The 25,000-nt window shown below is 45.9% G+C and overlaps 1 protein-coding gene across 4 annotated transcripts in view; it reads right to left on the bottom strand.

The window, feature by feature from the left end:
* Positions 1–24,926, bottom strand: part of LOC130220162 (mucin-2-like) — a 30,972-nt gene extending 6,046 nt beyond the window's left edge. For 2 of the 4 annotated variants that reach the window (XM_056452541.1, XM_056452542.1), the window contains exons 1-27: positions 17,119–18,029; positions 16,996–17,017; positions 16,835–16,862; positions 16,677–16,752; positions 16,436–16,585; positions 16,142–16,350; positions 15,945–16,048; positions 15,669–15,787; positions 15,387–15,554; positions 15,068–15,267; positions 14,747–14,859; positions 14,496–14,602; positions 14,249–14,413; positions 13,431–13,636; positions 10,650–10,750; positions 10,141–10,259; positions 9,038–9,193; positions 8,760–8,947; positions 8,544–8,629; positions 6,984–7,108; positions 5,293–5,418; positions 4,461–4,654; positions 4,007–4,098; positions 3,793–3,923; positions 3,582–3,709; positions 2,835–2,955; positions 1,375–1,587 (exon numbers count right to left, since the gene is read on the bottom strand). In XM_056452541.1, the coding sequence (XP_056308516.1) occupies positions 1,375–1,587; positions 2,835–2,955; positions 3,582–3,709; positions 3,793–3,923; positions 4,007–4,098; positions 4,461–4,654; positions 5,293–5,418; positions 6,984–7,108; positions 8,544–8,629; positions 8,760–8,947; positions 9,038–9,193; positions 10,141–10,259; positions 10,650–10,750; positions 13,431–13,636; positions 14,249–14,413; positions 14,496–14,602; positions 14,747–14,859; positions 15,068–15,267; positions 15,387–15,554; positions 15,669–15,787; positions 15,945–16,048; positions 16,142–16,350; positions 16,436–16,585; positions 16,677–16,752; positions 16,835–16,862; positions 16,996–17,017; positions 17,119–17,928 (4,257 nt within the window). In that variant the 5' untranslated portion in view covers positions 17,929–18,029. Of the gene's footprint in view, positions 1–1,374; positions 1,588–2,834; positions 2,956–3,581; positions 3,710–3,792; positions 3,924–4,006; positions 4,099–4,460; positions 4,655–5,292; positions 5,419–6,983; positions 7,109–8,543; positions 8,630–8,759; positions 8,948–9,037; positions 9,194–10,140; positions 10,260–10,649; positions 10,751–13,430; positions 13,637–14,248; positions 14,414–14,495; positions 14,603–14,746; positions 14,860–15,067; positions 15,268–15,386; positions 15,555–15,668; positions 15,788–15,944; positions 16,049–16,141; positions 16,351–16,435; positions 16,586–16,676; positions 16,753–16,834; positions 16,863–16,995; positions 17,018–17,118; positions 19,739–19,887; positions 19,986–20,074; positions 20,284–20,460; positions 20,638–20,777; positions 20,885–21,045; positions 21,159–21,242; positions 21,443–21,561; positions 21,730–21,843; positions 21,963–22,119; positions 22,224–22,316; positions 22,526–22,610; positions 22,761–22,851; positions 22,928–23,009; positions 23,038–23,170; positions 23,193–23,287; positions 23,335–23,483; positions 23,582–23,670; positions 23,880–24,056; positions 24,234–24,373; positions 24,481–24,640; positions 24,754–24,837 lie in introns of those variants that run through there. The other 2 variants (XM_056452543.1, XM_056452544.1) reach the window with 2 other exon arrangements.
* Between the last annotated feature and the right edge of the window lie 74 nt (positions 24,927–25,000).

The following is a 25,000-nucleotide window of genomic DNA, read 5'->3' as shown; positions in this document are numbered from 1 at the left end:
CTCAAGCTCTACGAGGTGGGTCATTCATGTCTGGTGGGCTCAGAAGACAATCGCCTGTGATGTCATGTCATTTGGTTTGTGATTGTCAGGTTGTTTTAGGCCTAGTTATAATAATATTTATACAATATAGTTATAATGATATTAATACATGATCAGACTAGTGTTACTTTCTCCGCTTCAGTAATGTCCAGCGGCAGAGTGACAGCTCGTGCAAAGGATGAGACGAATATAGTAATCAGTGCATGCGCTTCTTTTATTTATTTACGTGTTGTCAGGTTCACAGAGCAAACAGCTCCTGGGTGGAATAACTAGAGTGAACATAAAACAGCCGAATAAAGCTTTCTTCCTCTGCTTCAGCTGCACAGCGAGCTCACATCATCCAGCATGCGTGTCGAACTACACTACCCACAATACACTTCACTATGGACTTAAACTCCCGTAAATAAATATTTCAGGCCTAAATAAATGTTTGTTGCCGTTTTTATTTATTTAAGTTCATGTGATTGACTATATATAAATCAGTGGATATTATTACCGCATTTATTGGGTAAAAGTGCTACTTTTTACTGTCATTCAATGTGTTTTGGTCATTATCAATGCACTGTCACTTTAAAAATAGACCCAGCGCCGAAACTATCGCGGCACTGCTGCTTCAGCGACGCTCACGCCTCGCACTGACGTGCTGCTGCTGCGTGCTGTATGAAAGCTCCAATCTGTTAACATGGACACTGAAAAAACATGCTCTGCTGACACAGCTCACTCGCTGCTGATGCTCAGCTCATGCTCTGCTCACTCGCGGTGTGAAACAGGCTTTATTTGTTTTATTTCAGCTAGTATAACAGCAGTTTTTAATGGTTTTAAAGCCATTTTAAGGTCAATATTATTAGCCCCCTTCAGCAATATTAGTGTTGGATTGTCTCCAGAACAAACCACTGTTATACAATGACTTGCCTAATTACCCTAACTTTACCCTAATTACCCTAGTTAAGCCTTTACATGTCACTTTAAGCTGAATACTAGTGTCTTGAAGAATATCTAGTCTAATATTATTTACTGTCATCATGACAAAGAGAAAAGACATCAGTTATTAGAGATTATTAAAACTATTATGATTAGAGATGTGCTGGAGAAATCTGCTCTCTGTTAGACAGAAATGAGGAAAAAATAAACAGGGGGTGAATAATTCTGACTTTAACTGTATATATACACACATTTTAATTAAAAATGAACAACTCCTGACTCCACTTTATTTAATTTAATAGAAATGTTATTTTACCCATTTTATGATCATCCTCAATAAATCAAGTCTGTGTATCTGAAGCATGCTGTTGACCTAGTTTTCTGTTAGCTCTGGTTGTTTGTTGTCACACTCACCACATAGTTGGCCTGTATGAGCGTCTCCACGATGGCGTCGGCCTGACCCTGGCTCCAGCCATCCACGGTGCTCAGCGTGGCCAGAGAGCTCTTGAAGATGGCAGGTGGCGCTGCATTGATCTGCCCCTCCGTCAGCCCCACACTCTGATTGCCCAGCAGCTCGATGGTGTTGGTGGACAGCGAGGGCAGATTATCGGCCAGGGTAGCCGTGATCTGGGCAGACGATGATGGATGTTTGCATTGACTTTCATCACAGTATATACAGTCAAACCAAACAACAACAACACTATTTCTAGACATAAAATACACCAAATCTGAGTGTGCCTCACACAGGTGAGTGGGCTCGACAAACCACCTGTAGAAAACACTCTCTTTTATCTGTCTGACATTTTAACTGACAATGAAGTGGACATGAAGTGCTTTCTGATTCTCATCAGTTTATTCACTACAGTTTGAGAAATGGTAATAAAACAATACAAGAACTCAAGAAGTAAAACTGCATCAGGACATATTTATCCTGACAATGTCTGAAAGAATATTAGAATTAGATTTGTAATGGATTACAGTTAAGCACACAGTTATTCATTCATTTTCTTTTTGGCTTTGACCCTTTAATTATCAGAGGTCGCCACAGCGGAATGAACCACCAACTTATCCAGCACATGTTTTACGCAGCAGATGCCCTTCCAGCTGCAACCCAGTACTGGAAAACACACTTATTCACACACACACACTCATACACTACGGCCAGTTTAGTTCAATTCCCCTATAGCACATGTGTTTGGACTGTGGGGGAAACCGGAGCACCCGGAGGAAACCCACACCAACACGGGGAGAACATGCAAACTCCACACAGAAACACACACTGACCCAGTTGGGACTCAAACCAGTGACCTTCTCGCTATGAGGCGATTGTACTACCCACTGTGCCACCATGCTGCACAGCACACAATTAAATCATTGTAATTTAATTCAGTTAATTACTAAGCAGCGCTTCATATCGTTCAGTCTGTGGTGTAAAAGGTTTGCATTAACTATTCCCAAATATTGATTCATTTTACTGTAGTCCACTGTATGAAGGCCTTTGTGGTATGATATGCTACACATTACTTTGCTATGCTCACTTTTATAAATAATATCTGCGTCTGGATTATGTTTTTGTAGGACTGTTTGCTGCACTGAATGTACACGATTTTCATTTCTTGCTTTTCCTGGAAATCGAACCCACAACATTGACATTGATTTTACCATGCTGTACATAAAGGCATGTTATAGTCATGTTCTATAGATATAGCTCTATAGTCATGTTCTATAGATATATGTCTGTACTCATGGTTCTACCGATGTTGGTCAACAGTTCTGGTTCTGGAGATATAGTTTTGTGATTCTGGTCTGTCACTACAGGTGAAATGAGGGATGGAACAGGCAGATGGAGTGACTGATTGAATGGACTGCTTTACCTGAGGGTTCTGGGTGCCGTTGCAGTACATGTTGATGCTTTGGATGAGACGCAAACTCTCTGCTTCTCCGAGAGGCTCAAACGCCACGGCAGGGATTCCACAGAGGAACTGCGGCGGCACACTTTACACACACACAGACACAGCTTTAGTCATCCTCGTGTGTGTGTGTGTGTGTGTGTGTGTGGGTGTAAGAGAGACTTTAACACTATTAGCTTTCACAGCAGTGGGCTATAGCCATAATTAAAATGACTACAGTTTACAGATGTGTGCAGTGATGGAGAATAAATAATCTGGATTAGCTAATCAGATTCCTGAAATCCACTATAGTAATTAGAGCAAACTGATGACAGTTCTTTTATGGAGTACTGGATTACATGATAATCCCACAATGGCTGTGAGCTGTTTAACATTCACAGCTTTTCTGAGATTTTCTCTCTATATGTTTAAATGTTTAACATGTTTCTGTCTGTAAAAAAGCTCAGGATTATCCTGCAGCAATATACATGATGTCAAATCAGAGCTAGCACACAAGTAATCTATCAGTACTCAGATTACATCCCCATACATCTGTAATCTAAGAGATTATAGTACTGACTACTAATTATGTAATGCATGTTGGAATCAGTGTAGAATTCATCAGTAATCCACCAAGCTCTGCAGGTTCAGTATCCACACCAGGGGACGACAGCTGTAATGGTGTATGACTGTGTGTGTGGGTGTGTGTCTGTATGTGTGTGTTCGCTGCACCTGGTGGGGTTGAAGTTCTGGTCCAGGATGTAGAGCTGTGTGATGTAATACTCCGCTACGTTATACTGAATACCCGCGGTGCTGTTGAGCAGCTGGAGGTTCCCTGGGTCCTTTAAGAACACACGGATCTGCAGAACAACACAGAAGTACAGCCACTGGAAAAACAGCCCTCGTTTGTGTGTGTGTGTGTGTGTGTGTGTGTGTGCTTTACCTGGTCAGATGACACAAAGGAGTTGAGATCGACCAGACTGACGTAGCTGATGAAGACTCCGATGTAGCTGACAAACCAGTCTGTGGAGTTGAGCTGAGGATCGGCTGCGTTATAACACCGCGGAGAGCCACCTGCACACACACACACACACACATTATCAACATTCAAACACACACCTCGTACACATAAACCTATACAGTGTGCATAGTCTTACCATTACTGAGATACTCCTTGATGGAGCTGTAAACATCTTCAGGGCTGAAGTTAGTCTCAGAGTAGTTGTAGTTGCTTCCAAGTACTGAAATTCTACACACATGTACACACATGTACACACACACAAGCACACGCACACACACGCACACACACACACACACACACACACACACACACACACACACACACACACACACACACACACACACACACACACACACACACAGATTTAAGCACAGTCGTTCTAGTCAGTTAGCTTTAGATAAGAATAAAAACGCATGAATAATAATTACTATAATTTAAATAATAAATGCAGTAAATCCATTATTATTGAACAGGGTTGGGGTTGTATGCGCATGGAGGTGTGTGTTTGTGTGTATATTTGTGTGTGTGAGTGTGGGGAGTAGTGTGTATGTCCGTGGAGGCGTGTGTTTGTGTGTGTTGTAAGCTCTTACAGTTTTCTGTATGACAGGCAGGAGGCGCTCTGGAGCTCGGCGGAGCTGATGAGCTGTAAGGTGAGCGATGGCAGGTATCGCAGCAGTCGCAGGTCGAACCACTTGTCCACCTCAGACGGGAGGTCCAGTTGCAGAACTTGAGGCCACACACAGGACAACACCTGACGGGCCAAAGCCTGCGAGCCCAGCGGCGCCTGCGCGGGACACAGCGATTAACGCAAGAGCGGAGCACTTTTTCTAAACCCCCCAACCCCATCATCAGTACACTGGAGAGCAGCGCTACTGCAATATCCACACAATAGAGGAGGCCTGCATGACTTCTGCCTGGACATTACATCTGATTTTACAAAGCCAATCTGTTCAGTGCAAATGTAGAGGTGGAGTGCTGAACAGACCTGGATGGATGACATTTGCAGCAAATGCATGTGTGTTTCTGCATGTTTGTAACGCATTAGCATGTGTGCTGCTCTTTCAGATGCAACTATTTCCTTTTGGGTTAGGGTTACAGAAATGAAAGAAATCACACATGACGCTTTATGGACTGAGTTTACTGCTACTTGATCCATGATATCAGGAGATTGTCCTGACATGATTTCTAAATGAGCAGACAGTGTGTGTGTGTGTGTGTGTGTGTGTGTGTGTGTGTGTGTGTGTGTGTGTGTGTGTGTGTGTGTGTGTGTGTGTGTGTGTGTGGCTTTACAACGCAGCTATCTGACCGCTGTTTTCTAACCCTCAGTCATGACACTCAGTAAATGTGTGTGTTTATCCATATATATATAAAGTTTAAGAGTAAAGGAAGGTGAGGTGTGTGGAACCTCAGCTCTACACCCACCGTCTGCAGATACACTGCTGTCTGGTTGTACACGCTGAGCAGTTGGCAGAGCTCCAATGTGTTCCCGACAGCTTGGGGAGCATTCAGGAACTGACTGAGCTCTGATGGAGAGATGGAGCTCAGAACCTGCAGGAACACAGAGAATGAGGAGTGTACACAGAAGAAGAAGAAGAACAAGAAGAAGAAGAAGAAGATGGGTGCGATGCTGCGTTACAGGCCCTGGTATACATCAAACAAATTCCCACTATCAAAGTTTGTTTTGAACTTGTTTCGGCAGGTGATATCAGCTCCCCAAAGTGAACTTTTAGGGGGCGTTGGTTTGGTCTCCTAAACACCTTTGAGCTGCCATTGGTCCGTGACGATTACGCAATCAGTGGACTTATTTGATGTTCTTTGTATCCATACGGTCCAGAGTCAGGCAGGTGGAAAACAGCCAGCACAACAACACTAAAAGCATCTCTACACAGTGGACCTAAAGCGGGTCCGTGTCTGCTCGGAGTTCAGTGTAAAGAGCATATGTATGCCACTTCAGGGTCAGGTTTCTGTGCCTGTGTAAAGATGGACGCTTATAAGCGCCCGTGTGCTGCTGTGAAATCTGCATTTTTTATTCCATGTTTGACAATCTCAAGTGAAACACGAAGAAACAGAGTAGCTCTTCCCCTTTTAAAATAACAGCCAATAGCCTTTTGTTTGATCACCGCTCTGCCAGTGACATCGAATGAACAGCCAATGAGAAGCATCTTGAAGGGGGCGGGGCGTGTCAGACACTAGAGAGCATTTAATTGGTCAGAATATTTGATGACAAACTGAAATATGAGGTGAAGCGGGAAAAAAAGCCTTGATCCATTTAAGCGAACAGACAAACTGCACGCTTTGGACTAAACTAAACGCAAATGTTTGACCCAGACTAGCTTACAGACATCCTTGAAGACTAACATACGGATACTAACATCTAAAAAACGGTATTTTAATTTCACTGGACCTTCAATGAATGCCTCATGAATAATGGAGGATGGAGCACAGTGTAAATGACCGAAAGTGAAGAGGATTGGGGAGTCATGGAAGAAAGTGAAGAGGGGGGTGCTGGAGCGCGTGAGGTGGTGGATCAGTAAAATGAGGTGCCAGATCAGATTTCAGAGGTGCCGGATCTGGCTTGTTCCAGCACAAATGAAGCCCTGATGGAGCAGCAGAGTAACAGATGTTTTTAAAGACTCAGGGTCCGAAACTGGACAATAAGCACAACTACATCGTGCCACGTCTGATAAAGTTCTAAGCATTTCTCCATTCACTGTCTGTGTGTGGCAAATATAAAGCCATGTGGCGGTCAGAAATCTGCTTTGTATGAGACTGTAGTTGTGCTTTGGAGTCTCTTACAGTCTGAATCTTACTTAATTCATGCATTCATTTGTAGTTGTTCTCAACTGTATATTTATTAATGAAACGGTCTTGCCATGAAAATAGTCTTTGTTGCTGACATGGCATTAAATAAAAAATTCATCATCACCATCATCATCATCATCATCATCATCATCACCATCATCATCATCATCTTACAGTCTGACTGTCCCAGCGCTGCCATGTCACCGTGTTCAAACACAGTATACCATCACTCAGCCTTCTCCAATGTCTTTATGGCCTCAAGCGAAGAATGATAAAGAACTTAAGGAGTTTAAGGTAGACCGTGGCCTTACCTGTGGCCGGCTGGCCTGCGGGATCAGGGACAGAACCCTGCTCAGGTCTGGGAGACCGAACTGCAGGAAGGAGGACTGAAGGAACTGGAAGTAGCTGCCGCCGGCGTAACAGCGCAGAGGAGGATCTGTAAGAAACACACAACACAACACAACGCATGTCTGAATGCTCTCTAAACCGAACCTTTTTGCTTGGATATGTGTAGGCTCGAAAATAAAATGTCCGACTTCTGGTTTGAGGAGCTCTGGAGTAAGCGGTGTTTTGGTCAATTGTTCCTGCAATGTCTGACTAGATCTCAATCTTTTGTTTATTTCGTTTCTATCACGCTGTTGTTTATCTCATTTCCATCAGAAATAGCATCGGTTGTGCTGAAACATGAAGAGTAATCTGTCACACATCTGTCTTGGGGGCAGATGTAGCGTAATGGTTAGGACTTGGTATCCAATAGTTGGACTTGGTATCCAATGGTTGAATGTTTGAGTCTTGGCACCAGCAGAGATTGTGGTGGGGAGAGAGAATAAGGCACAGAACCCCATCGCTCTACCGGGTAGCCCACTGCTCAGGGTGTGTTCACAAGTCTAAGTCACTTTGGATAAAATTCTGCTAAACCCATGGATATAAATGTCATGTACCTGTGTCTTCTCTGTCCTCAGACAGTTTACAGGCACAAACCGAGCTCCTTGATGACAACGCAGCTATTAAATCTGACCGTTTGTCTTCTCTACGCAATAACATTGCAGAGATATCACACTCCGAGTTGCAGACTGTACTGGGTGACAATCGTTCAGCAATTAAAAGTGAGCTGTGAAAGCGGAGTTGTCTGATACCAAGGCCACGGAGTACAGACCCATGTGACCATGAAAAATACAATTAAGGAGAATCTCTAAGGAGCTGCTCGGACGATCACCGTGACTCAAGAGAAAGGGGATTTTCTTTCTGCTGAGGTGATGCGGTTGGATGATAAATGTGAGAATCTGGAAGCTAGAAATAATACTGTGGGAGTACCTGAAGAAAATATTTAGTTCTGCAAAGCATTATGGGAATGTTACTCTGAAATGCTTCATGAACATCCTGAAAGATGAAGAAAACCATGAGGGAGATGTAAATAATGTCTCAGTGCTAATCATCTGAAAACAAGACCAACTCTAAGAGGAGCGTTCTGCTAATGTTGGAGGAAATTCTGCTCATAATATGAAGAGAAATTTCCCAGAACGCCACTGAAAGCTCTGAATACTTTATTTCCTCCACACAATCATATCAAACAGCGACGGTCACCGTGTTTTAAAAGATATTCATCTGGACAAACTACAGTATAAGTCACATGCATACATCAGGTCTGACAGTTAAGGGTTGAAGATGAGGTGAAGATAAAGCGACAGTGAGAAACAATGGTGTTAAGGGTTTACATTAATGAGTGTGTGTGTGTGTGTGTGTGTGTGTGTGTGTGTGTGTTGTGTGTGTGTGTGTGTGTGTGTGTGTGTGTGAGAGAGAGAGAGAGAGGGACCATGTCACAGATTGACTGTGTGTGTGTTTGTCATTGAGTCATTGAGTGTGTGTTTTACCTGCGAGTAACTGTTGGATGCTGTTGTAAATCTCACGCTGTGTGTTTCCATCTAGAGCTGTTCTCACAGAACTCAGCACAGTCACACTGTTTTACAAACACACACACACACACACACATACACACACACACACACACACACACACACACACAGGTGAGTAACCCATCTGTGAACATATAAACAGTTCACCACATGTAACGTGTCGCTGTGTCTTACGCCGTCTGTCTGACATCACAGCCTCGAGAAGCGATGATGGTGAAATACGGCGAGACGTCTGCAGTGCTCAGAGTGGACAGCAGAGGGTGCAGTCGAACCGTGATCCACAACGACACCTCTGTATCACTGAGCGCTGAAGACCACAGATCCTGTCTGTTCAACACCGCCTGCAGGAACGCCTGCTTCAGCTGCACAGGGCATACACACCAGGACATCAGTCTCAGCAGATGCACACACACACACACACACACAGCAGCAGAGAAATGAACACTACGCACCGAGATATTTGGAGAAAGAAGATCGAAAAAGCCTGAGAGCTGCTGTGTGTCGACTGCACTCATCACAGTCTGAACGTCCTGCGGCCCGCTGAGGCCCGAGGGGTCAGAGCAAAGCTGAGCCAGCTGAGATGGAGTCAGGAGCGCTGCGGCTTCAACCTGCACACAAACACACACACACACACACCTCCAGCAACACTCACTAAACACAATATATACATGCAAGCTGCTGCCTCAGCCACTACAATGTCACTGAGTGCAAAATCATTTCAAAAGTCCGATGTGATGTCTTTACATGTCTTTTTCTCTTTCTTCTTTAATTATTTCCCAGATGATGTTGAACAGATTCAGGAAATGTTCACAGTATGTCAGATAATATTATTTATTCTGGAGAAAGTCTTATTTCTTTTATTTCAGCTAGAATAAAAGCAGTTTTTAATGTTTTAAACACCATTTTAAGCTCAATATTATTAGCCCCTTTAAGCTATATTTGTTTTCAATAGTTACAGAACAAACCATCGTTATACAATAACTTGCCTAATTACCCAAACCTGCCTAGTTACCCTAATTACCCTAGTGAAGCCTTTAAATGTCACTTTAAGCTGAATACTAGTGTCTTGAAGAATATCTAGTCTAATATTATTTACTGTCATCATGACAAAGAGAAAATAAATCAGTTATTAGAGATGAGTTATTAACACTATTATGATTAGAGATGTGTTGGGGAAATCTGCTCTCTGTTAAACAGAAACTGGGTAAATAATAAACAGGGGGGCTAATAATTCTGACTTTAACTGTGTATAAACCTATAAGAATAAAATAATTACAATAAAAACATATTAAAATAAGTTGCTAAGTAAGAGTTAGAGAAGAACAGAAGTAAAACATATGTCTATTGCATATATGTAATATTTCCCAAGTGATGTTTATTGGACCAAGAAAATGCTCCTAATAATTTTGACTTCAACTGTATGCATGTAAAACTTTCTAAACTTCTGAACTCATGAAATGTAGGAAAAAATGTGTGTGAAAGACAGAGACAGGAGTAACAGCACACAGGGACGGAGACAGGAGTAACAGCACTCAGGTGTCGTCCCTCCGCTCACCCCATTAAAGTCTTTGTTCAGGCTGATCAGGTCACTGAAGTTGGCCCTTATGCTGAACTGCCCGAAACTCTTCATCAGCCAGTCTGAGCTATTGCTTGTGCCCTGAACACAGGAGTTTCCTGAAAACAGAGAGACACAAGACTCTTAAAAACTGCACTGCTACACAAAACACACAAAATAATGGTGTTTCTACTGTTCAAACTGTATATCCTCTCCCCCTACCCAACACTAGTCCTAAACCCAACACTCACAGGAAACCATCTGCAGTTTTACATCTTCAGAACACTTCATTTAGGGTAATCTATGAGCCGCTTTCATGGTGACCAAAAAGGTTAAAAAATGACTGGTACTGTTATACTTGTGGGGACGTTTGGCCCCCACAATGCAAGTAATAAAAAGTATACACACATACAAGCTCACACATACTTACAAACAAACAAACAAACAAACAAACAAACAAAAAAACACACAAACACACACACACACACACACACACACACACTCAATACCTGGGCTGGACTTACGGGTCAGATAGTGCATTGTGAATCTGTAGACATCGTTAGTCTGTTTCGGTGTGAGGTTGCTGAAAACATCGTCACAGCCTTTCACACTACACACACAGAAGAAAGAAGGCATGATTGTGTTTGTTTAAGAAATTGAGTAAAATGCTGAGAAACGTCGTCAGACTCTGCTGTGGAAAAACTCAGGGTGCTTTCACACCTGCTTATTTAGTTGGGTTGAATCGCACTCGAGTGCACCAAAAGCAGACCACAAAAGCAGACCGAGACCTACTTGAAGAGGTGGCCTCGGTACCCTTTCAAACAAACCCTGGAGCGGTTCATGTGTGGTGAGAACATGATCCGAACTAAAACAGGCCCAACCACAACAAGTGCTGCACCTTTTTGGACTAATCCAGCTGCCGTAGTCTGATGTGCTGTCCCACCTTAAAGAGTTTGGAGGAAAAATACTTGGTGACAGCGCTTTACCAACAGTTTTAAACAGAGAGAGAGAGAGAGAGAGAGAGAGAGAGAGAGAGAGAGAGAGAAAGAGAGAGAGAGAGAGAGAGAGAGAGACAGAGAGAGAGAGAGAGAGAGAGAGAGAAAGAGAGAGAGAGAGAGAGAGAGAGAGAGAGAGAGAGAGAGAGAGAGAGAGAGAGAGGGGGAAAAACATTACCTCATGGATCGTTGGCAGTATTTGCAGAAGATGACCATGTCGAAGTTTAGCTAAATTAATTCACGCCTCCTGCTAACGCCTTCGCCGATAGCAATGCACTTAAAACACAGTTTTCCAGCCGCAGCTGCGCTTCATTCTCCAAATGTACAGCTCGTCTAAAGTGATGTTTACAAACTATCTAGTATACTATGAGCAGGAATACAATCAGCCAGCGCAGTCATCCCTCCGTAGTAAAAGCAACATTTAGGGTCAGCTGGTTTGTTTACTGGCGGGAGTTCCATTGGCATTTTCCCACATGTTAATTCTGACCAATCGAAAAGCAGCTTAGGAAATACGTTCAATAACATCTGGCCAATGAATGATCTGGATTTTGTCACACGACTGCATTTTGGTTCTTTTTAACTGGTTCGGACCAAAGCGATCAGTGTGGTGTGAAGAGGACCCAAAATGGCAGAAAATGCTACAATGAATCATTTGTTGGCCTTGGTCCTGACCAAATGAACCGACCCACAGATGTGAAAGCACCCTCAATCTCTGCACAAACCAGACACACTCGATCAAATAAGCACATACAGTGATATTATGTGTAGTTCTGGAGGACTTTAATCATCCAGAGACATGCTTCACTAACTCACTTGACTATAGGTCTGGTTTTGTTTCCCCGTGTCACTCCAAACAGCATTAAAATATATTGATATATAAGATGAAAATAATCTCTAAAAGGCTTATAATAATATATAAATAAATATAAATATTATATAATAAATCAGGAGAGTCATTACAATAGACAGTACTAGCGTTATTCTTTCATTGTAAACTGTTTTGAGAAGATCCAACATGGCAGCACACACAGTTGCTGCAGCTCAGAGCTCTACCATTCAGTGCTTCATTTGGCCTGTGTGCATGTGTTTTGTTCTATTTCGTGCACTTTCTGTGCAGTGAATACCATCTTCAGCCGGAGTGAGCTGCAAAGAATTGGTATTGGAGGCTACAGATTGCTACCAACAACGCGGTGAGAAGCAGTTGCTTACTGCTAATCATGAAGTCTTGGCTTTAACCATCTATTTCGGATTCGGCTATTGGGCTAGCAGGCTATACAGCACAGTGTCAGGACAGGACAGAGAATTCCGTTAACAGCAGAGGAGGGGGGCTCTGTGTGTACATTAATAATAACTAGTGTACAAATACAGTGACTGTAGACAGACACTGCTCCATGGACCTGGAGTATGTTACTATTCAATGCAGACACATATATCTTCCTAGGGAGTTCACAGCAGTTGCAATCACCGCTGTGTACGTTCCACTAATGCTTGCTTGGCTATTGGACTTTTACACGGGAGTACTAGTAAATGGCAGAGCATGCATCCTGATGCTGTGCTCATAGTAGCATGGGATTTTAATCTTGTTGACCTGAGAGCAGCACTCCCTGGTTTTCACCAGCATGCTGAATGTGCTACCACAGGAGCTAACACTCTGGACAAGCTTTTGATCTCCGCATATGCCCCGCTCTGTAAAAAAATGCTTCTATTGGTGCTCCATAGAGAGCATCTTAACCTACTGTGTTGGCGTATGGTTCACCAGCTGCACAGTGGCTCAGAGGAAAGTGTTCTAGAGGCTCATAAACAGGGCACAGAAGATTGTCCACTGCCCTCTTCCAACACTGGAACACACTTCACACTGTATTAAGAAAGCCCAAAGCATCCTCAAGGACACAGCACACCCTGGACACGATCTGTTTAAATTGTTACTATGGGGAGATACAGGACAATCAGAGCCAGGACAAACAGACTCATCCAACTACTCTCAGTAATCAAAAAACAAGGCCTTTATGAGATGCATAGACAGTCATTGTTTTTTTTATATTTATTTTTTAGATATTTGTAATATATACTAATTAGTACTTTATTAAGAATTGTCCGAATGGATGTATGGCTGCAGCACTTTGAGTGGTTGGTACTTTTAAACTTCGTTGTATATGCAAATGATACAATGAGAATAAATTTCCACTACTTCTATTACTATTAAAGGTGGCTACTATACAAAGCAACCTGAAGACTTTCTGTTTGGAAAGAATTCTTCATAGACACAGACATTTTGGCAAGTGAGGTAGTGCTCACATTTCTGTGTAAGACTTGCAGCTGATGGTCAAGGGGATGACTGAGAGGGTGTCTGGGCCGATCCCAGGGAGGAAAATGCGAAGGTATGTCTGGAACCACAGCGCAAACGTCTGTGAATCGAAGAATTGGAATCTGTTCTCCAGGGCCACCAGTGTCATGTTCAGTATGATGCTGCTCACTGTAGTGTTGACACTTAACACAGTACTCTGAAAAAAAGAAAAGTACAAAAAAAAAATTTGTTGAAACATAAAAAAAATTAAGTGTGGTTTACTCATTTTGCGAGGAGCACATGCATATGATTGAACACATCTGATCATGCATTAGCCAATTCATGATTCACCAATCAAACGATTCCTTAGTCACTCTAAATACCCTAAGTTCTATATCTCAGCCATCTTCGTTTTGAAGAATCCCCCCCTTCCACCCCTACTCCTCCTCCTGCCTTAGACAGGTGGCACGGTGGCCCAGTGGTTAGCACTGTCGCCTCACAGCAGTTCTCCCGGTGTTTACATGGGTTTCCCACCATCCAAAAACACACAACTTAAGTCAATTGACTAATCCAAATCGCATCATAGATGTGTTCCTAGTAAGTAGTTATATCTTAAGAGCAATCCCTCTCTGTTCATTAGCTACTACAGCAGGGGAGTTTTTGAGATCTACCTGAGCTCAGATCTCCCCTCTCGCCCTGCAATGGGGGGAGCCCTGGGCTCGAGGATCTTATGAGCTCAGGGCTCTTTCCCGGGTTTGCTTTATAATCAATCATCAGCTAAGTGTGAACTCTTGAAACTAAATTCAACAACAAAAAAAGTAATTCCCACCTGCGCAGTCATGTTCTTTAATGTGTTAAAAAAGTCCACCAAATGGTTTTGAGAGTTTACAACAGATGCAAAGAGTTCTCTGACAGAGGTTTCATCCTCCAGCAGACCTGGGATCAGGATTCGTTCCACCTTCTGTTCATCAGTTAGAGAGCCAAACACAGCTTCCTGCACAGTGAAGGAGACACTGTTAGCCTGTCTGTGTTGACTGGATCCAAGACCATTAGGATGAACACGATTTAAGCTTTACCATAGAGATGTTGAATTCTGCCAGGTCAGAATAAGGCACATAGGTGAAGAACTGACCAAGGTTCATGTCCAGCCACTCAGAATCATTTGTGATGCCCTGTTTGCAGGCTGCAAATTGTAGATACAGTTTCATTGCCCACTTTAGAGAATTTTTCACAGTGTGACTTAGGATAACAACTCAATTGTTAACATTATTATTTATGTAAGCAGAGATCTTGACATATATATTTTTAATAATACAAGTGGAAATACTTGGCCGATTGATATGGTCCACAGTTTGCTTAAGGTAAACTACTAGACTTGCAGCGATTTCCTTTCTTCTTTGCACAGGCATTTGTGTATAAGCCATACTGAGACCTTTAACACTGTAAAGGACATGAAATTAACATTCTGCAAATACTAACATTAAAAACATCATTTAACAATTTAAATAAGCCACACATACAAAATATAAATAGGATTCAAAAATCTACAATTGATAAATACAATTAAAATAAATTATTAAAAAAAAACGTAAAGAGCAATTTTTCATTTAAATTTAAAAAAGGTACAAAAATGAAAAATCTCACTCACATCACATGGTAGTTGGTGCAGTTGACCGTAACTGTGACCTTAAGCAGCATTTGTGTGCTGAAACTGGGCAGGATAGGAATGAGATTCTCTTCAAACCACACCACCCAATCGTGGGTCTCAAACACCTCGAACTTAGCTTCAATGATTGTGAAGGTGCGGTTCATCATCACGTCGCTCACAGTAGGGCTGATTTGAAGAATCTGCAGAGACACAACAACAAGAGCGTGAACGGCACAGCGAGGAAAAGCCCCATATTCCCGGCCTTTCTCTCCAGATCTTTCACACCACCTCAGCTACACATTTCGACAGATCGACTTGCCTCTGAAGCTGCGTTTAGTTCCATCAGAAACTCTTCCACGTTCACAAAAGAGTTGCCTTTCTCCAGCCTGTCGAACACAGCACCGATCTTATCTGTGCTGTTCAGCGCTCCAGAGCTCAGTGTGAGCTCAGCTACTTGGGTAGGGTTCAGCAGTGACAGCGATTCAAACTAAAGAACGAGATGGAAAGCAGATGTTATGACAGGTGAAGCCCCTCTCAAGTCAAAAACGGAAGAAGAATAAAAAAGAAGAAGCACGGCAGGAGAAAGATATCAGTTACGCACACTGGAGAAATTTGCATTCAGTCTTTGTAAATACTCCACGGCAGCATAGCCGGAGAACTGGCCAAAGTTCTTCTCAAGCCATTCAGCGCTGCTGGTCATTTTAGCGAGACAAGCAGCATCTGCACAGAACATGGAACATTGTTGGGATTCAACAGAAGCACCGTACAAATGATTAGCAAGCTGCAATATTTGTCACAAGCTGAGACACCGAAGGATGCTTTGAGAACTACGGCAAGACGGATGAAAAATTGAGACAGTGACGGGCCTAAAAAGTACCTGTCAGGTCATCTCTGGAGAGGAAGGGTTGGATGAAAGCACGGAAGACGTCCTGTTTGGTCACCGCCTCCATGAAGGATGCTTGATGGCTGAGAGCCAGCACCCTAAATCGAGAAAGAACAACGGCCATAATAAATTGCCAGACCTCACTTTCTGAATCAGCACTTCAGGAATTGCACAACACTGAGGTTACTTACACGGCTTGGTAGGAATCGCAGCTGAAGTTCTTGGTACTCAGGCAGGACAGAAATTCCACAGAGACAGATGGCAAGAACGGTGTCAGCCGCACCTGGAACCAGGCTGCAATGAAGCTGGCATTTGTCAGCTCTGAAGCGCTGAAGTTGCTGATGGTCACCTCTCCGATGGCATCGAGAACGCTGGATACAGGCAAACTGTTGCTGAGGTTCTGGGGAAGCAAAGGCACAAATGTCAACACAGAGCTCCACAGCAGCGATTGACTTCCGTCTGGGCAAAAGCAGGGCTCCACCTACCTGGCTGGAGTACGCGGACAGCGCATTCTCCAAAACTCCAGCAACTTTCTGGAACAGAAGCTTCCATGTCTCTGTGCTGTTGCTCATGACGGTTGCCGCCTTGCAAGTCAGCAGTTTGTTGAGGTTGTCAGAGGACAGAGAAGATGCAACCTGTGGAGGGAGAGGACAGATTTGTGGCATTGCAAAAACAGGACTCTTTGCAAAGGTTGGCAAATGGGTGCACGGTTCGCGAAAGACTTACTGAAGAGCAGGCATATTCAGAAAGGCTAAAGTTGCACAAGGGAGCAGAGACACTGCCTGACGGCTGAAGTTGTACACTGCAAGACACAAAAGCATGATTTCCATTTACACCCCTATCTCAAAGCCTACCGCAATGCAAGACACCACAATGAAACTCACCTGTTAACACCTGCACATAGCGTCTTTTCTGCAAAGAAAGAGCAAAAAATGATCAGATGAAGATCTTTATAGCCATCTCGCAATTTTATAGCAAATTGAAAATGAACAAATTATTCATTTTAGTCTCAAAACCCAGGATAGCAATGTTTATTCGGACTTACCATCGACTAATGTTTCTTCACACTAGTGAGATGGAAGGTAAAGCAAGAAGAGAAAATAATTAGGAACAGAGTTTCCTTGACTTTTTAAAACTCAAACAGAAATGCAAAAAATTAGATACTTACAACAGTGTTAGGGGACACAGTAGGAGGAGTGGTGTGGTAAACAGTAGGGGGTGTGGTGTGGGGAGTGGTGGGGGGAGCTGTGGGGAGAGCGGTAGGGTTGGATGTTGGGGGAGTGGAGGGGAGAGCTGTTGGGGCAGTTGTGGGGGAAGAGGTGGGAAGAGAGGTGTGGGGCGTGGTGGGGGGAGCAGTGTGGGGTGTGGTAAGGGAAGTGGTAGGGTTAGCTGGGGGGGGAGAACTGTGGGGTGTGGTGGGGGGAGAAGTGTAGGGCGTGGTAGGAGAAGCAGTAGGGTTAGCTGTGGGAGGAGCAGTGTGGGGTGTGGGGAGGGAAGCAGTAGGGTTAGCTGTGGGGGGAGCAGTGTGGGGTGTGGGGAGGGAAGCAGTAGGGTTAGCTGTGGGGGGAGCAGTGGGGGGCGTGGTGGGGGGAGAAGTTTGGGGCGTGGTGGGCGGAGATGTGTTGGGCGTGGTGGGGGAAGTGGTAGGGTTAGCTGTGGCAGGAGCAGTGTGGGGTGTGGTGAGGGAAGCGGTAGGGTTAGCTGTGGGGAGAGCAGTGTGGGGAGCGGTGTGGGGAGCTGTTGGGGGAGCTGTGGGGGAAGAGGTGAGGAGAGCAGTGTGGGGTGTGGTGAGGGAAGCGGTAGGGTTAGCTGTGGGGAGAGCATTGTGGGGTGTGGTGAGGGAAGCGGTAGGGATAGCTGTGGGGGGAGCACTGTGGGGTGTGGTAAGGGGAGCGGTAGGGTTAGCTGTGGGGGGAGCAGTGTGGGGTGTGGTGGGGGTAGAAGTTTGGGGCGTGGTGGGCAGAGAAATGTAGGGCATGGTGAGGGAAGCAGTAGGGTTAGCTGTGGGGGGAGCAGTGTGGGGTGTGGTGAGAGAAGCGGTAGGGTTAGCTGTGGGGGGAGCAGTGTGGGGCGTGGTGAGGGGAGAAGTTTGGGGCGTGGTGGGCGGAGATGTGTAGGGCGTGGGGGGGAAGTGGTAGGGTTAGCTGTGGGGGGAGCAGTGTGGGGAGCGGTGTGGGGAGCTGTTGGGGCAGCTGTGGGGGAGGAGGTGAGGAGAGCAGTGTGGGGTGTGGTGAGGGAAGCGGTAGGTATAGCTGTGGGGGGAGCACTATGGGGTGTGGTAAGGGGAGCGGTAGGGTTAGCTGTGGGGAGAGCAGTGTGGGGTGTGGAGAGGGAAGCGGTAGGGAAAGCTGTGGGGGGAGCACTATGGGGTGTGGTAAGGGGAGCGGTAGGGTTAGCTGTGGGGAGAGCAGTGTGGGGCGTGGTGGGGGTAGAAGTTTGGGGCGTGGTGGGCAGAGAAATGTAGGGCATGGTGAGGGAAGCAGTAGGGTTAGCTGTGGGGGGAGCAGTGTGGGGTGTGGTGAGGGAAGCGGTAGGGTTAGCTGTGGGGGGAGCAGTGTGGGGCGTGGTGGGGGGAGAAGTTTGGGGCGTGGTGGGCGGAGATGTGTAGGGCGTGGTGGGGGAAGTGGTAGGGTTAGCTGTGGGGGGAGCAGTGTGGGGAGCGGTGTGGGGAGCTGTTGGGGCAGCTGTGGGGGAGGAGGTGAGGAGAGCAGTGTGGGGTGTGGTGAGGGAAGCGGTAGGTATAGCTGTGGGGGGAGCACTATGGGGTGTGGTAAGGGGAGCGGTAGGGTTAGCTGTGGGGAGAGCAGTGTGGGGTGTGGAGAGGGAAGCGGTAGGGATAGCTGTGGGGGGAGCACTATGGGGTGTGGTAAGGGGAGCGGTAGGGTTAGCTGTGGGGAGAGCAGTGTGGGGCGTGGTGGGGGTAGAAGTTTGGGGCGTGGTTGGCAGAGAAATGTAGGGCATGGTGGAAGAAGTGGAAGGGTTAGCTGTGGGAGGAGCAATGTGGGGTGTGGTGAAGGAAGCGGTAGGGTTAGCTGTGGGGGGAGCAGTTTGGGACATGGTGGGGGGAGAAGTTTGGGACGTGGTGGGTGGTGATGTGTGGGGCGTGGTGGGGGAAGTGGTAGGGTTAGCTGTGGGAGGAGCAGTGTGGGGAGCGGTGTGGGGAGGTGTTGGGGGAGCTGTGGGGGAAGAGGTGAGGAGAGCAGTGTGGGGTGTGGTGAGGGAAGCGGTAGGGTTAGCTGTGGGGGGAGCATTGTGGGGTGTGGTGACGGAAGTGGTAGGGTTAGCTGTGAGGGAAGCATTGTGGGTTGTGGTGAGGGAAGCAGTAGGGTTAGCTGTGGGGGGAGCACTGTGGGGTGTGGTGAGGGGAGTGGTAAGGTTAGCTGGGGGGGGAGCAGTGTGGGGCGTGGTGGGGGGAGAAATGTAGGGTGTGGTGGGGGAAGCGCTAGGGTTAGCTGTGGGAGGAGCAGTGTGGCGTGTGGTGAGGGAAGCGGTAGGGTTAGCTGTGGGAGGAGCAGTGTGGGGCTTGGTGGGGGGAGAAATGTGGGGCATGGAGGGGGAGGCGGTAGGGTTAGCTGTGGGAGGAGCAGTGTGGGGTGTGGTAAGAGAAGTGGTAGGGTTAGCTGTGGGGGGAGCAGTGGGGAGCATGGTGGGGGGAGGATTGTGGGACGTGTTGGGGGGAGAAATGTGGGGCATGGTGGGGGAAGTGGTAGAGAAAGCTGTGGGAGAAGCTGTGGGGGGCAAGGTGGGGGAAGCTGTGGGTGGAGCTGTAGGGAGTGGAGTCATGCAGTCTGAAGAAAAGCCAAGATATAAGAAATAATGGTCAATGGGAGGGCACTTTCATATCAATTACGTTCAAACACTTTTCGTCGCAACTGTTTGGCTCTGCCAACCGACAATGCATTGCTTATTTCTTCCAGTAGTATTACATAGACCATACCTTCTGGTGGTGACTTTTGAAGTTTGTCTACACTCAGCTTGAGCTGTTCTCCAACTTGGGGTGGAAGATCTGCCAAAGCCGCCTCCATGCCTTTCAGCCTGTTGAAACAAACAACAGTGCACATTGCCTACTTTGTATTTCAATGGAACAAATAAGGTGGTGAAGCCAAGTGGGCCAGTTTGCTTACATTGCTTGGTAAGAATCACAGGTGATGTTGACAGGGATGACCTCCAGCACTGAAGGATTGAAGCTGGCCAGCAGGACCACCAGATTGATTTGGAACCACAGCGCATAGTCACTTGTTTCAAACAGGGGAAGTTTGGGAGCCAGAGCAGTCAAGGTCAGATTCAGCATTGTCTCTCGGACAGCCACGTTTGCGATGTAGGTTATATTTTCCTGAAGGTGGGGTGAGGGTAAGAGGAGGAGGGGAAGAGGACAGGAATTTTACCACAATGGCAACAAACAAAAACAAAACATGGCCAGCTTGTTTTAAAACATTTCATTTCCGCTCATGTAGGCTAATCACTTCATAAACAAAACAAACAAACAAACAAACAAAATAACGCGACTCACCTCCTTGCTCACTTCAACAAATGTTTGAAAGAAGTTCTCAAGCTGATTCTTTTCTGGGGATTTCAGGATGCTGGTCAAGACCTCCTGCACCACCGTCACATTTTCTAGAGCATGGGTGGACCGATCCAACAGCAGCTCTGCTTTCTGATCAGGTGACAGGGATTCCAGAGCTGCCAACTAAGGTGAACAAAGCAAAAACACAACGCCAACAGACATTACGCCTGACAGCTGGTGCTTTGCTGCCTGCCCAACTTAGGATAAAAGCTACCTGAAGACAGAAATATGACAAATAGAAAAAACAAAGTATTTTTTATTACCACACTGATGTTCAAGGCCTTGAGGTCTGAATAACTGGCCAGCGAGGAGAATTGACCCAAGTTGATGTCAAGCCATTTAGCATCGCTTTCAGTATTCTGTCTGCAACCTGAATTTAAAAGGCAAGGGTGGAGGAAGGTCAGCCTACATCGGTACACTGCTCTGCATCTGACACACAACAACCCTGAGCCGTCAGCTGAAACAAAACTAGCAACACACGCCGTCCCGACATCAAGGAGATGCCGGAAAGGCGTGTTCTGGAAGGTCTACCTGGCGTGCTGAATTGGGCAGCAGCTGCCTTCAGGTGCCCCACCAGAACGTTGGCTATCTCCTGCCTCCTGATCGATGTCATTTTCTCGAAAGCCATTCCCAGTCCCTCAACGCTGCAGCAAAGATAAACAGGGGTGATAAGGAGGACATCTCGGTGCAGACACCCAAATGTTCTCTCTCTAATTTCAGAAACTCACATCACATGGTAGTTGGTGCAGTTGACCGTAACTGTGACCTTAAGCAGCATTTGTGTGCTGAAACTGGGCAGGATAGGAAAGAGATTCTCTTCAAACCACACCACCCAATCGTGGGTCTCAAACACCTCGAACTTAGCTTCAATGATTGTGAAGGTGCGGTTCATCATCACGTCGCTCACAGTAGGGCTGATTTGAAGAATCTGCAGAGACACAACAACAAGAGCGTGAACGGTACAGCGAGGAAAAGCCCCATATTCCCGGCCTTTCTCTCCAGATCTTTCACACCACCTCAGCTACACATTTCGACAGATCGACTTGCCTCTGAAGCTGCGTTTAGTTCCATCAGAAACTCTTCCACGTTCACAAAAGAGTTGCCTTTCTCCAGCCTGTCGAACACAGCACCGATCTTATCTGTGCTGTTCAGCGCTCCAGAGCTCAGTGTGAGCTCAGCTACTTGGGTAGGGTTCAGCAGTGACAGCGATTCAAACTAAAGAACGAGATGGAAAGCAGATGTTATGACAGGTGAAGCCCCTCTCAAGTCAAAAACGGAAGAAGAATAATAAAGAAGAAGCACGGCAGGAGAAAGATATCAGTTACGCACACTGGAGAAATTTGCATTCAGTCTTTGTAAATACTCCACGGCAGCATAGCCGGAGAACTGGCCAAAGTTCTTCTCAAGCCATTCAGCGCTGCTGGTCATTTTAGCCAGACAAGCAGCATCTGCACAGAACATGGAACATTGTTGGGATTCAACAGAAGCACCGTACAAATGATTAGCAAGCTGCAATATTTGTCACAAGCTGAGACACCGAAGGATGCTTTGAGAACTACGGCAAGACGGATGAAAAATTGAGACAGTGACGGGCCTAAAAAGTACCTGTCAGGTCATCCCTGGAGAGGAAGGGTTGGATGAAAGCACGGAAGACGTCCTGTTTGGTCTCCGCCTCCATGAAGGATGCTTGATGGCTGAGAGCCAGCACCCTAAATCGAGAAAGAACAACGGCCATAATAAATTGCCAGACCTCACTCTCTGAATCAGCACTTCAGGAATTGCACAACACTGAGGTTACTTACACGGCTTGGTAGGAATCGCAGCTGAAGTTCTTGGTACTCAGGCAGGACAGAAATTCCACAGAGACAGATGGCAAGAACGGGGTCAGCCGCACCTGGAACCAGGCTGCAATGAAGCTGGCATTTGTCAGCTCTGAAGCGCTGAAGTTGCTGATGGTCACCTCTCCGATGGCATCGAGAACGCTGGATACAGGCAAACCGTTGCTGAGGTTCTGGGGAAGCAAAGGCACAAATGTCAACACAGAGCTCCACAGCAGCGCTTGACTTCCGTCTGGACAAAAGCAGGGCTGCACCTACCTGGCTGGAGTACGCGGACAGCGCATTCTCCAAAACTCCAGCAACTTTCTGGAACAAAAGCTTCCATGTCTCTGTGCTGTTGCTCATGACGGTTGCCGCCTTGCAAGTCAGCAGTTTGTTGAGGTTGTCAGAGGACAGAGAGGATGCAACCTTTGGAGGGAGAGGACAGATTTGTGGCATTGCAAAAACAGGACTCTTTGCAAAGGTTGGCAAATGGGTGCACGGTTCGCGAAAGACTTACTGAAGAGCAGGCATATTCAGAAAGGCTAAAGTTGCACAAGGGAGCAGAGACACTGCCTGACGGCTGAAGTTGTACACTGCAAGACACAAAAGCATGATTTCCATTTACACCCCTATCTCAAAGCCTACCGCAATGCAAGACACCACAATGAAACTCACCTGTTAACACCTGCACATAGCGTCTTTTCTGCAAAGAAAGAGCAAAAAATGATCAGATGAAGATCTTTATAGCCATCTCGCAATTTTATAGCAAATTGAAAATGAACAAATTATTCATTTTAGTCTCAAAACCCAGGATAGCAATGTTTATTCGGACTTACCATCGACTAATGTTTCTTCACACTGGTGAGATGGAAGGTAAAGCAAGAAGAAAAGAGATAGCAATTAGCAACGGCTTTTCCCAACTCAAACAGAACGGCAAAAAATTAAGTACTTACAACTGCGGTAGGGGACACGCTGGGGGGAGTGGTAGGAGGCGTGCAGCCTGAAGAGTAGCCAAGACATAAGAGATATCGGTCAACGGGAGGGCACTTTCATATCAATTACGTTCAAACACTTTTCGTCGCAACTGTTTGGCTCTGCCAACCGACAATGCATTGCTTATTTCTTCCAGTAGTATTACATAGACCATACCTTCTGGTGGTGACTTTTGAAGTTTGTCTACACTCAGCTTGAGCTGTTCTCCAACTTGGGGTGGAAGATCTGCCAAAGCCGCCTCCATGCCTTTCAGCCTGTTGAAACAAACAACAGTGCACATTGCCTACTTTGTATTTCAATGGAACAAATAAGGTGGTGAAGCCAAGTGGGCCAGTTTGCTTACATTGCTTGGTAAGAATCACAGGTGATGTTGACAGGGATGACCTCCAGCACTGAAGGATTGAAGCTGGCCAGCAGGACCACCAGATTGATTTGGAACCACAGCGCATAGTCACTTGTTTCAAACAGGGGAAGTTTGGGAGCCAGAGCCGTCAAGGTCAGATTCAGCATTGTCTCTCGGACAGCCACGTTTGCGATGTAGGTTATATTTTCCTGAAGGTGGGGTGAGGGTAAGAGGAGGAGGGGAAGAGGACAGGAATTTTACCACAATGGCAACAAACAAAAACAAAACATGGCCAGCTTGTTTTAAAACATTTCATTTCCGCTCATGTAGGCTAATCACTTCATAAACAAAACAAACAAACAAACAAACAAAATAACGCGACTCACCTCCTTGCTCACTTCAACAAATGTTTGAAAGAAGTTCTCAAGCTGATTCTTATCTGGGGATTTCAGGATGCTGGTCAACACCTCCTGCACCACCGTCACATTTTCTAGAGCATGGGTGGACCGATCCAACAGCAGCTCTGCTTTCTGATCAGGTGACAGGGATTCCAGAGCTGCCAACTAAGGTGAACAAAGCAAAAACACAACGCCAACAGACATTACGCCTGACAGCTGGTGCTTTGCTGCCTGCCCAACTTAGGATAAAAGCTACCTGAAGACAGAAATATGACAAATAGAAAAAACAAAGTATTTTTTATTACCACACTGATGTTCAAGGCCTTGAGGTCTGAATAACTGGCCAGCGAGGAGAATTGACCCAAGTTGATGTCAAGCCATTTAGCATCGCTTTCAGTATTCTGTCTGCAACCTGAATTAAAAGGCAAGGGTGGAGGAAGGTCAGCCTACATCGGTACACTGCTCTGCATCTGACACACAACAACCCTGAGCCGTCAGCTGAAACAAAACTAGCAACACACGCCGTCCCGACATCAAGGAGATGCCGGAAAGGCGTGTTCTGGAAGGTCTACCTGGCGTGCTGAATTGGGCAGCAGCTGCCTTCAGGTGCCCCACCAGAACGTTGGCTATCTCCTGCCTCCTGATCGATGTCATTTTCTCGAAAGCCATTCCCAGTCCCTCAACGCTGCAGCAAAGACAAACAGGGGTGATAAGGAGGACATCTCGGTGCAGACACCCAAATGTTCTCTCTCTAATTTCAGAAACTCACATCACATGGTAGTTGGTGCAGTTGACCGTAACTGTGACCTTAAGCAGCATTTGTGTGCTGAAACTGGGCAGGATAGGAATGAGATTCTCTTCAAAACCACCACACCCAATCGTGGGTCTCAAACACCTCGAACTTAGCTTCAATGATTGTGAAGGTGCGGTTC

The sequence above is a fragment of the Danio aesculapii genome, unplaced genomic scaffold, assembly GCF_903798145.1.
Source record: "Danio aesculapii unplaced genomic scaffold, fDanAes4.1, whole genome shotgun sequence".
Taxonomy (NCBI): domain Eukaryota; kingdom Metazoa; phylum Chordata; class Actinopteri; order Cypriniformes; family Danionidae; genus Danio; species Danio aesculapii.
This window is presented reverse-complemented; position numbering and strand designations above follow the sequence as displayed.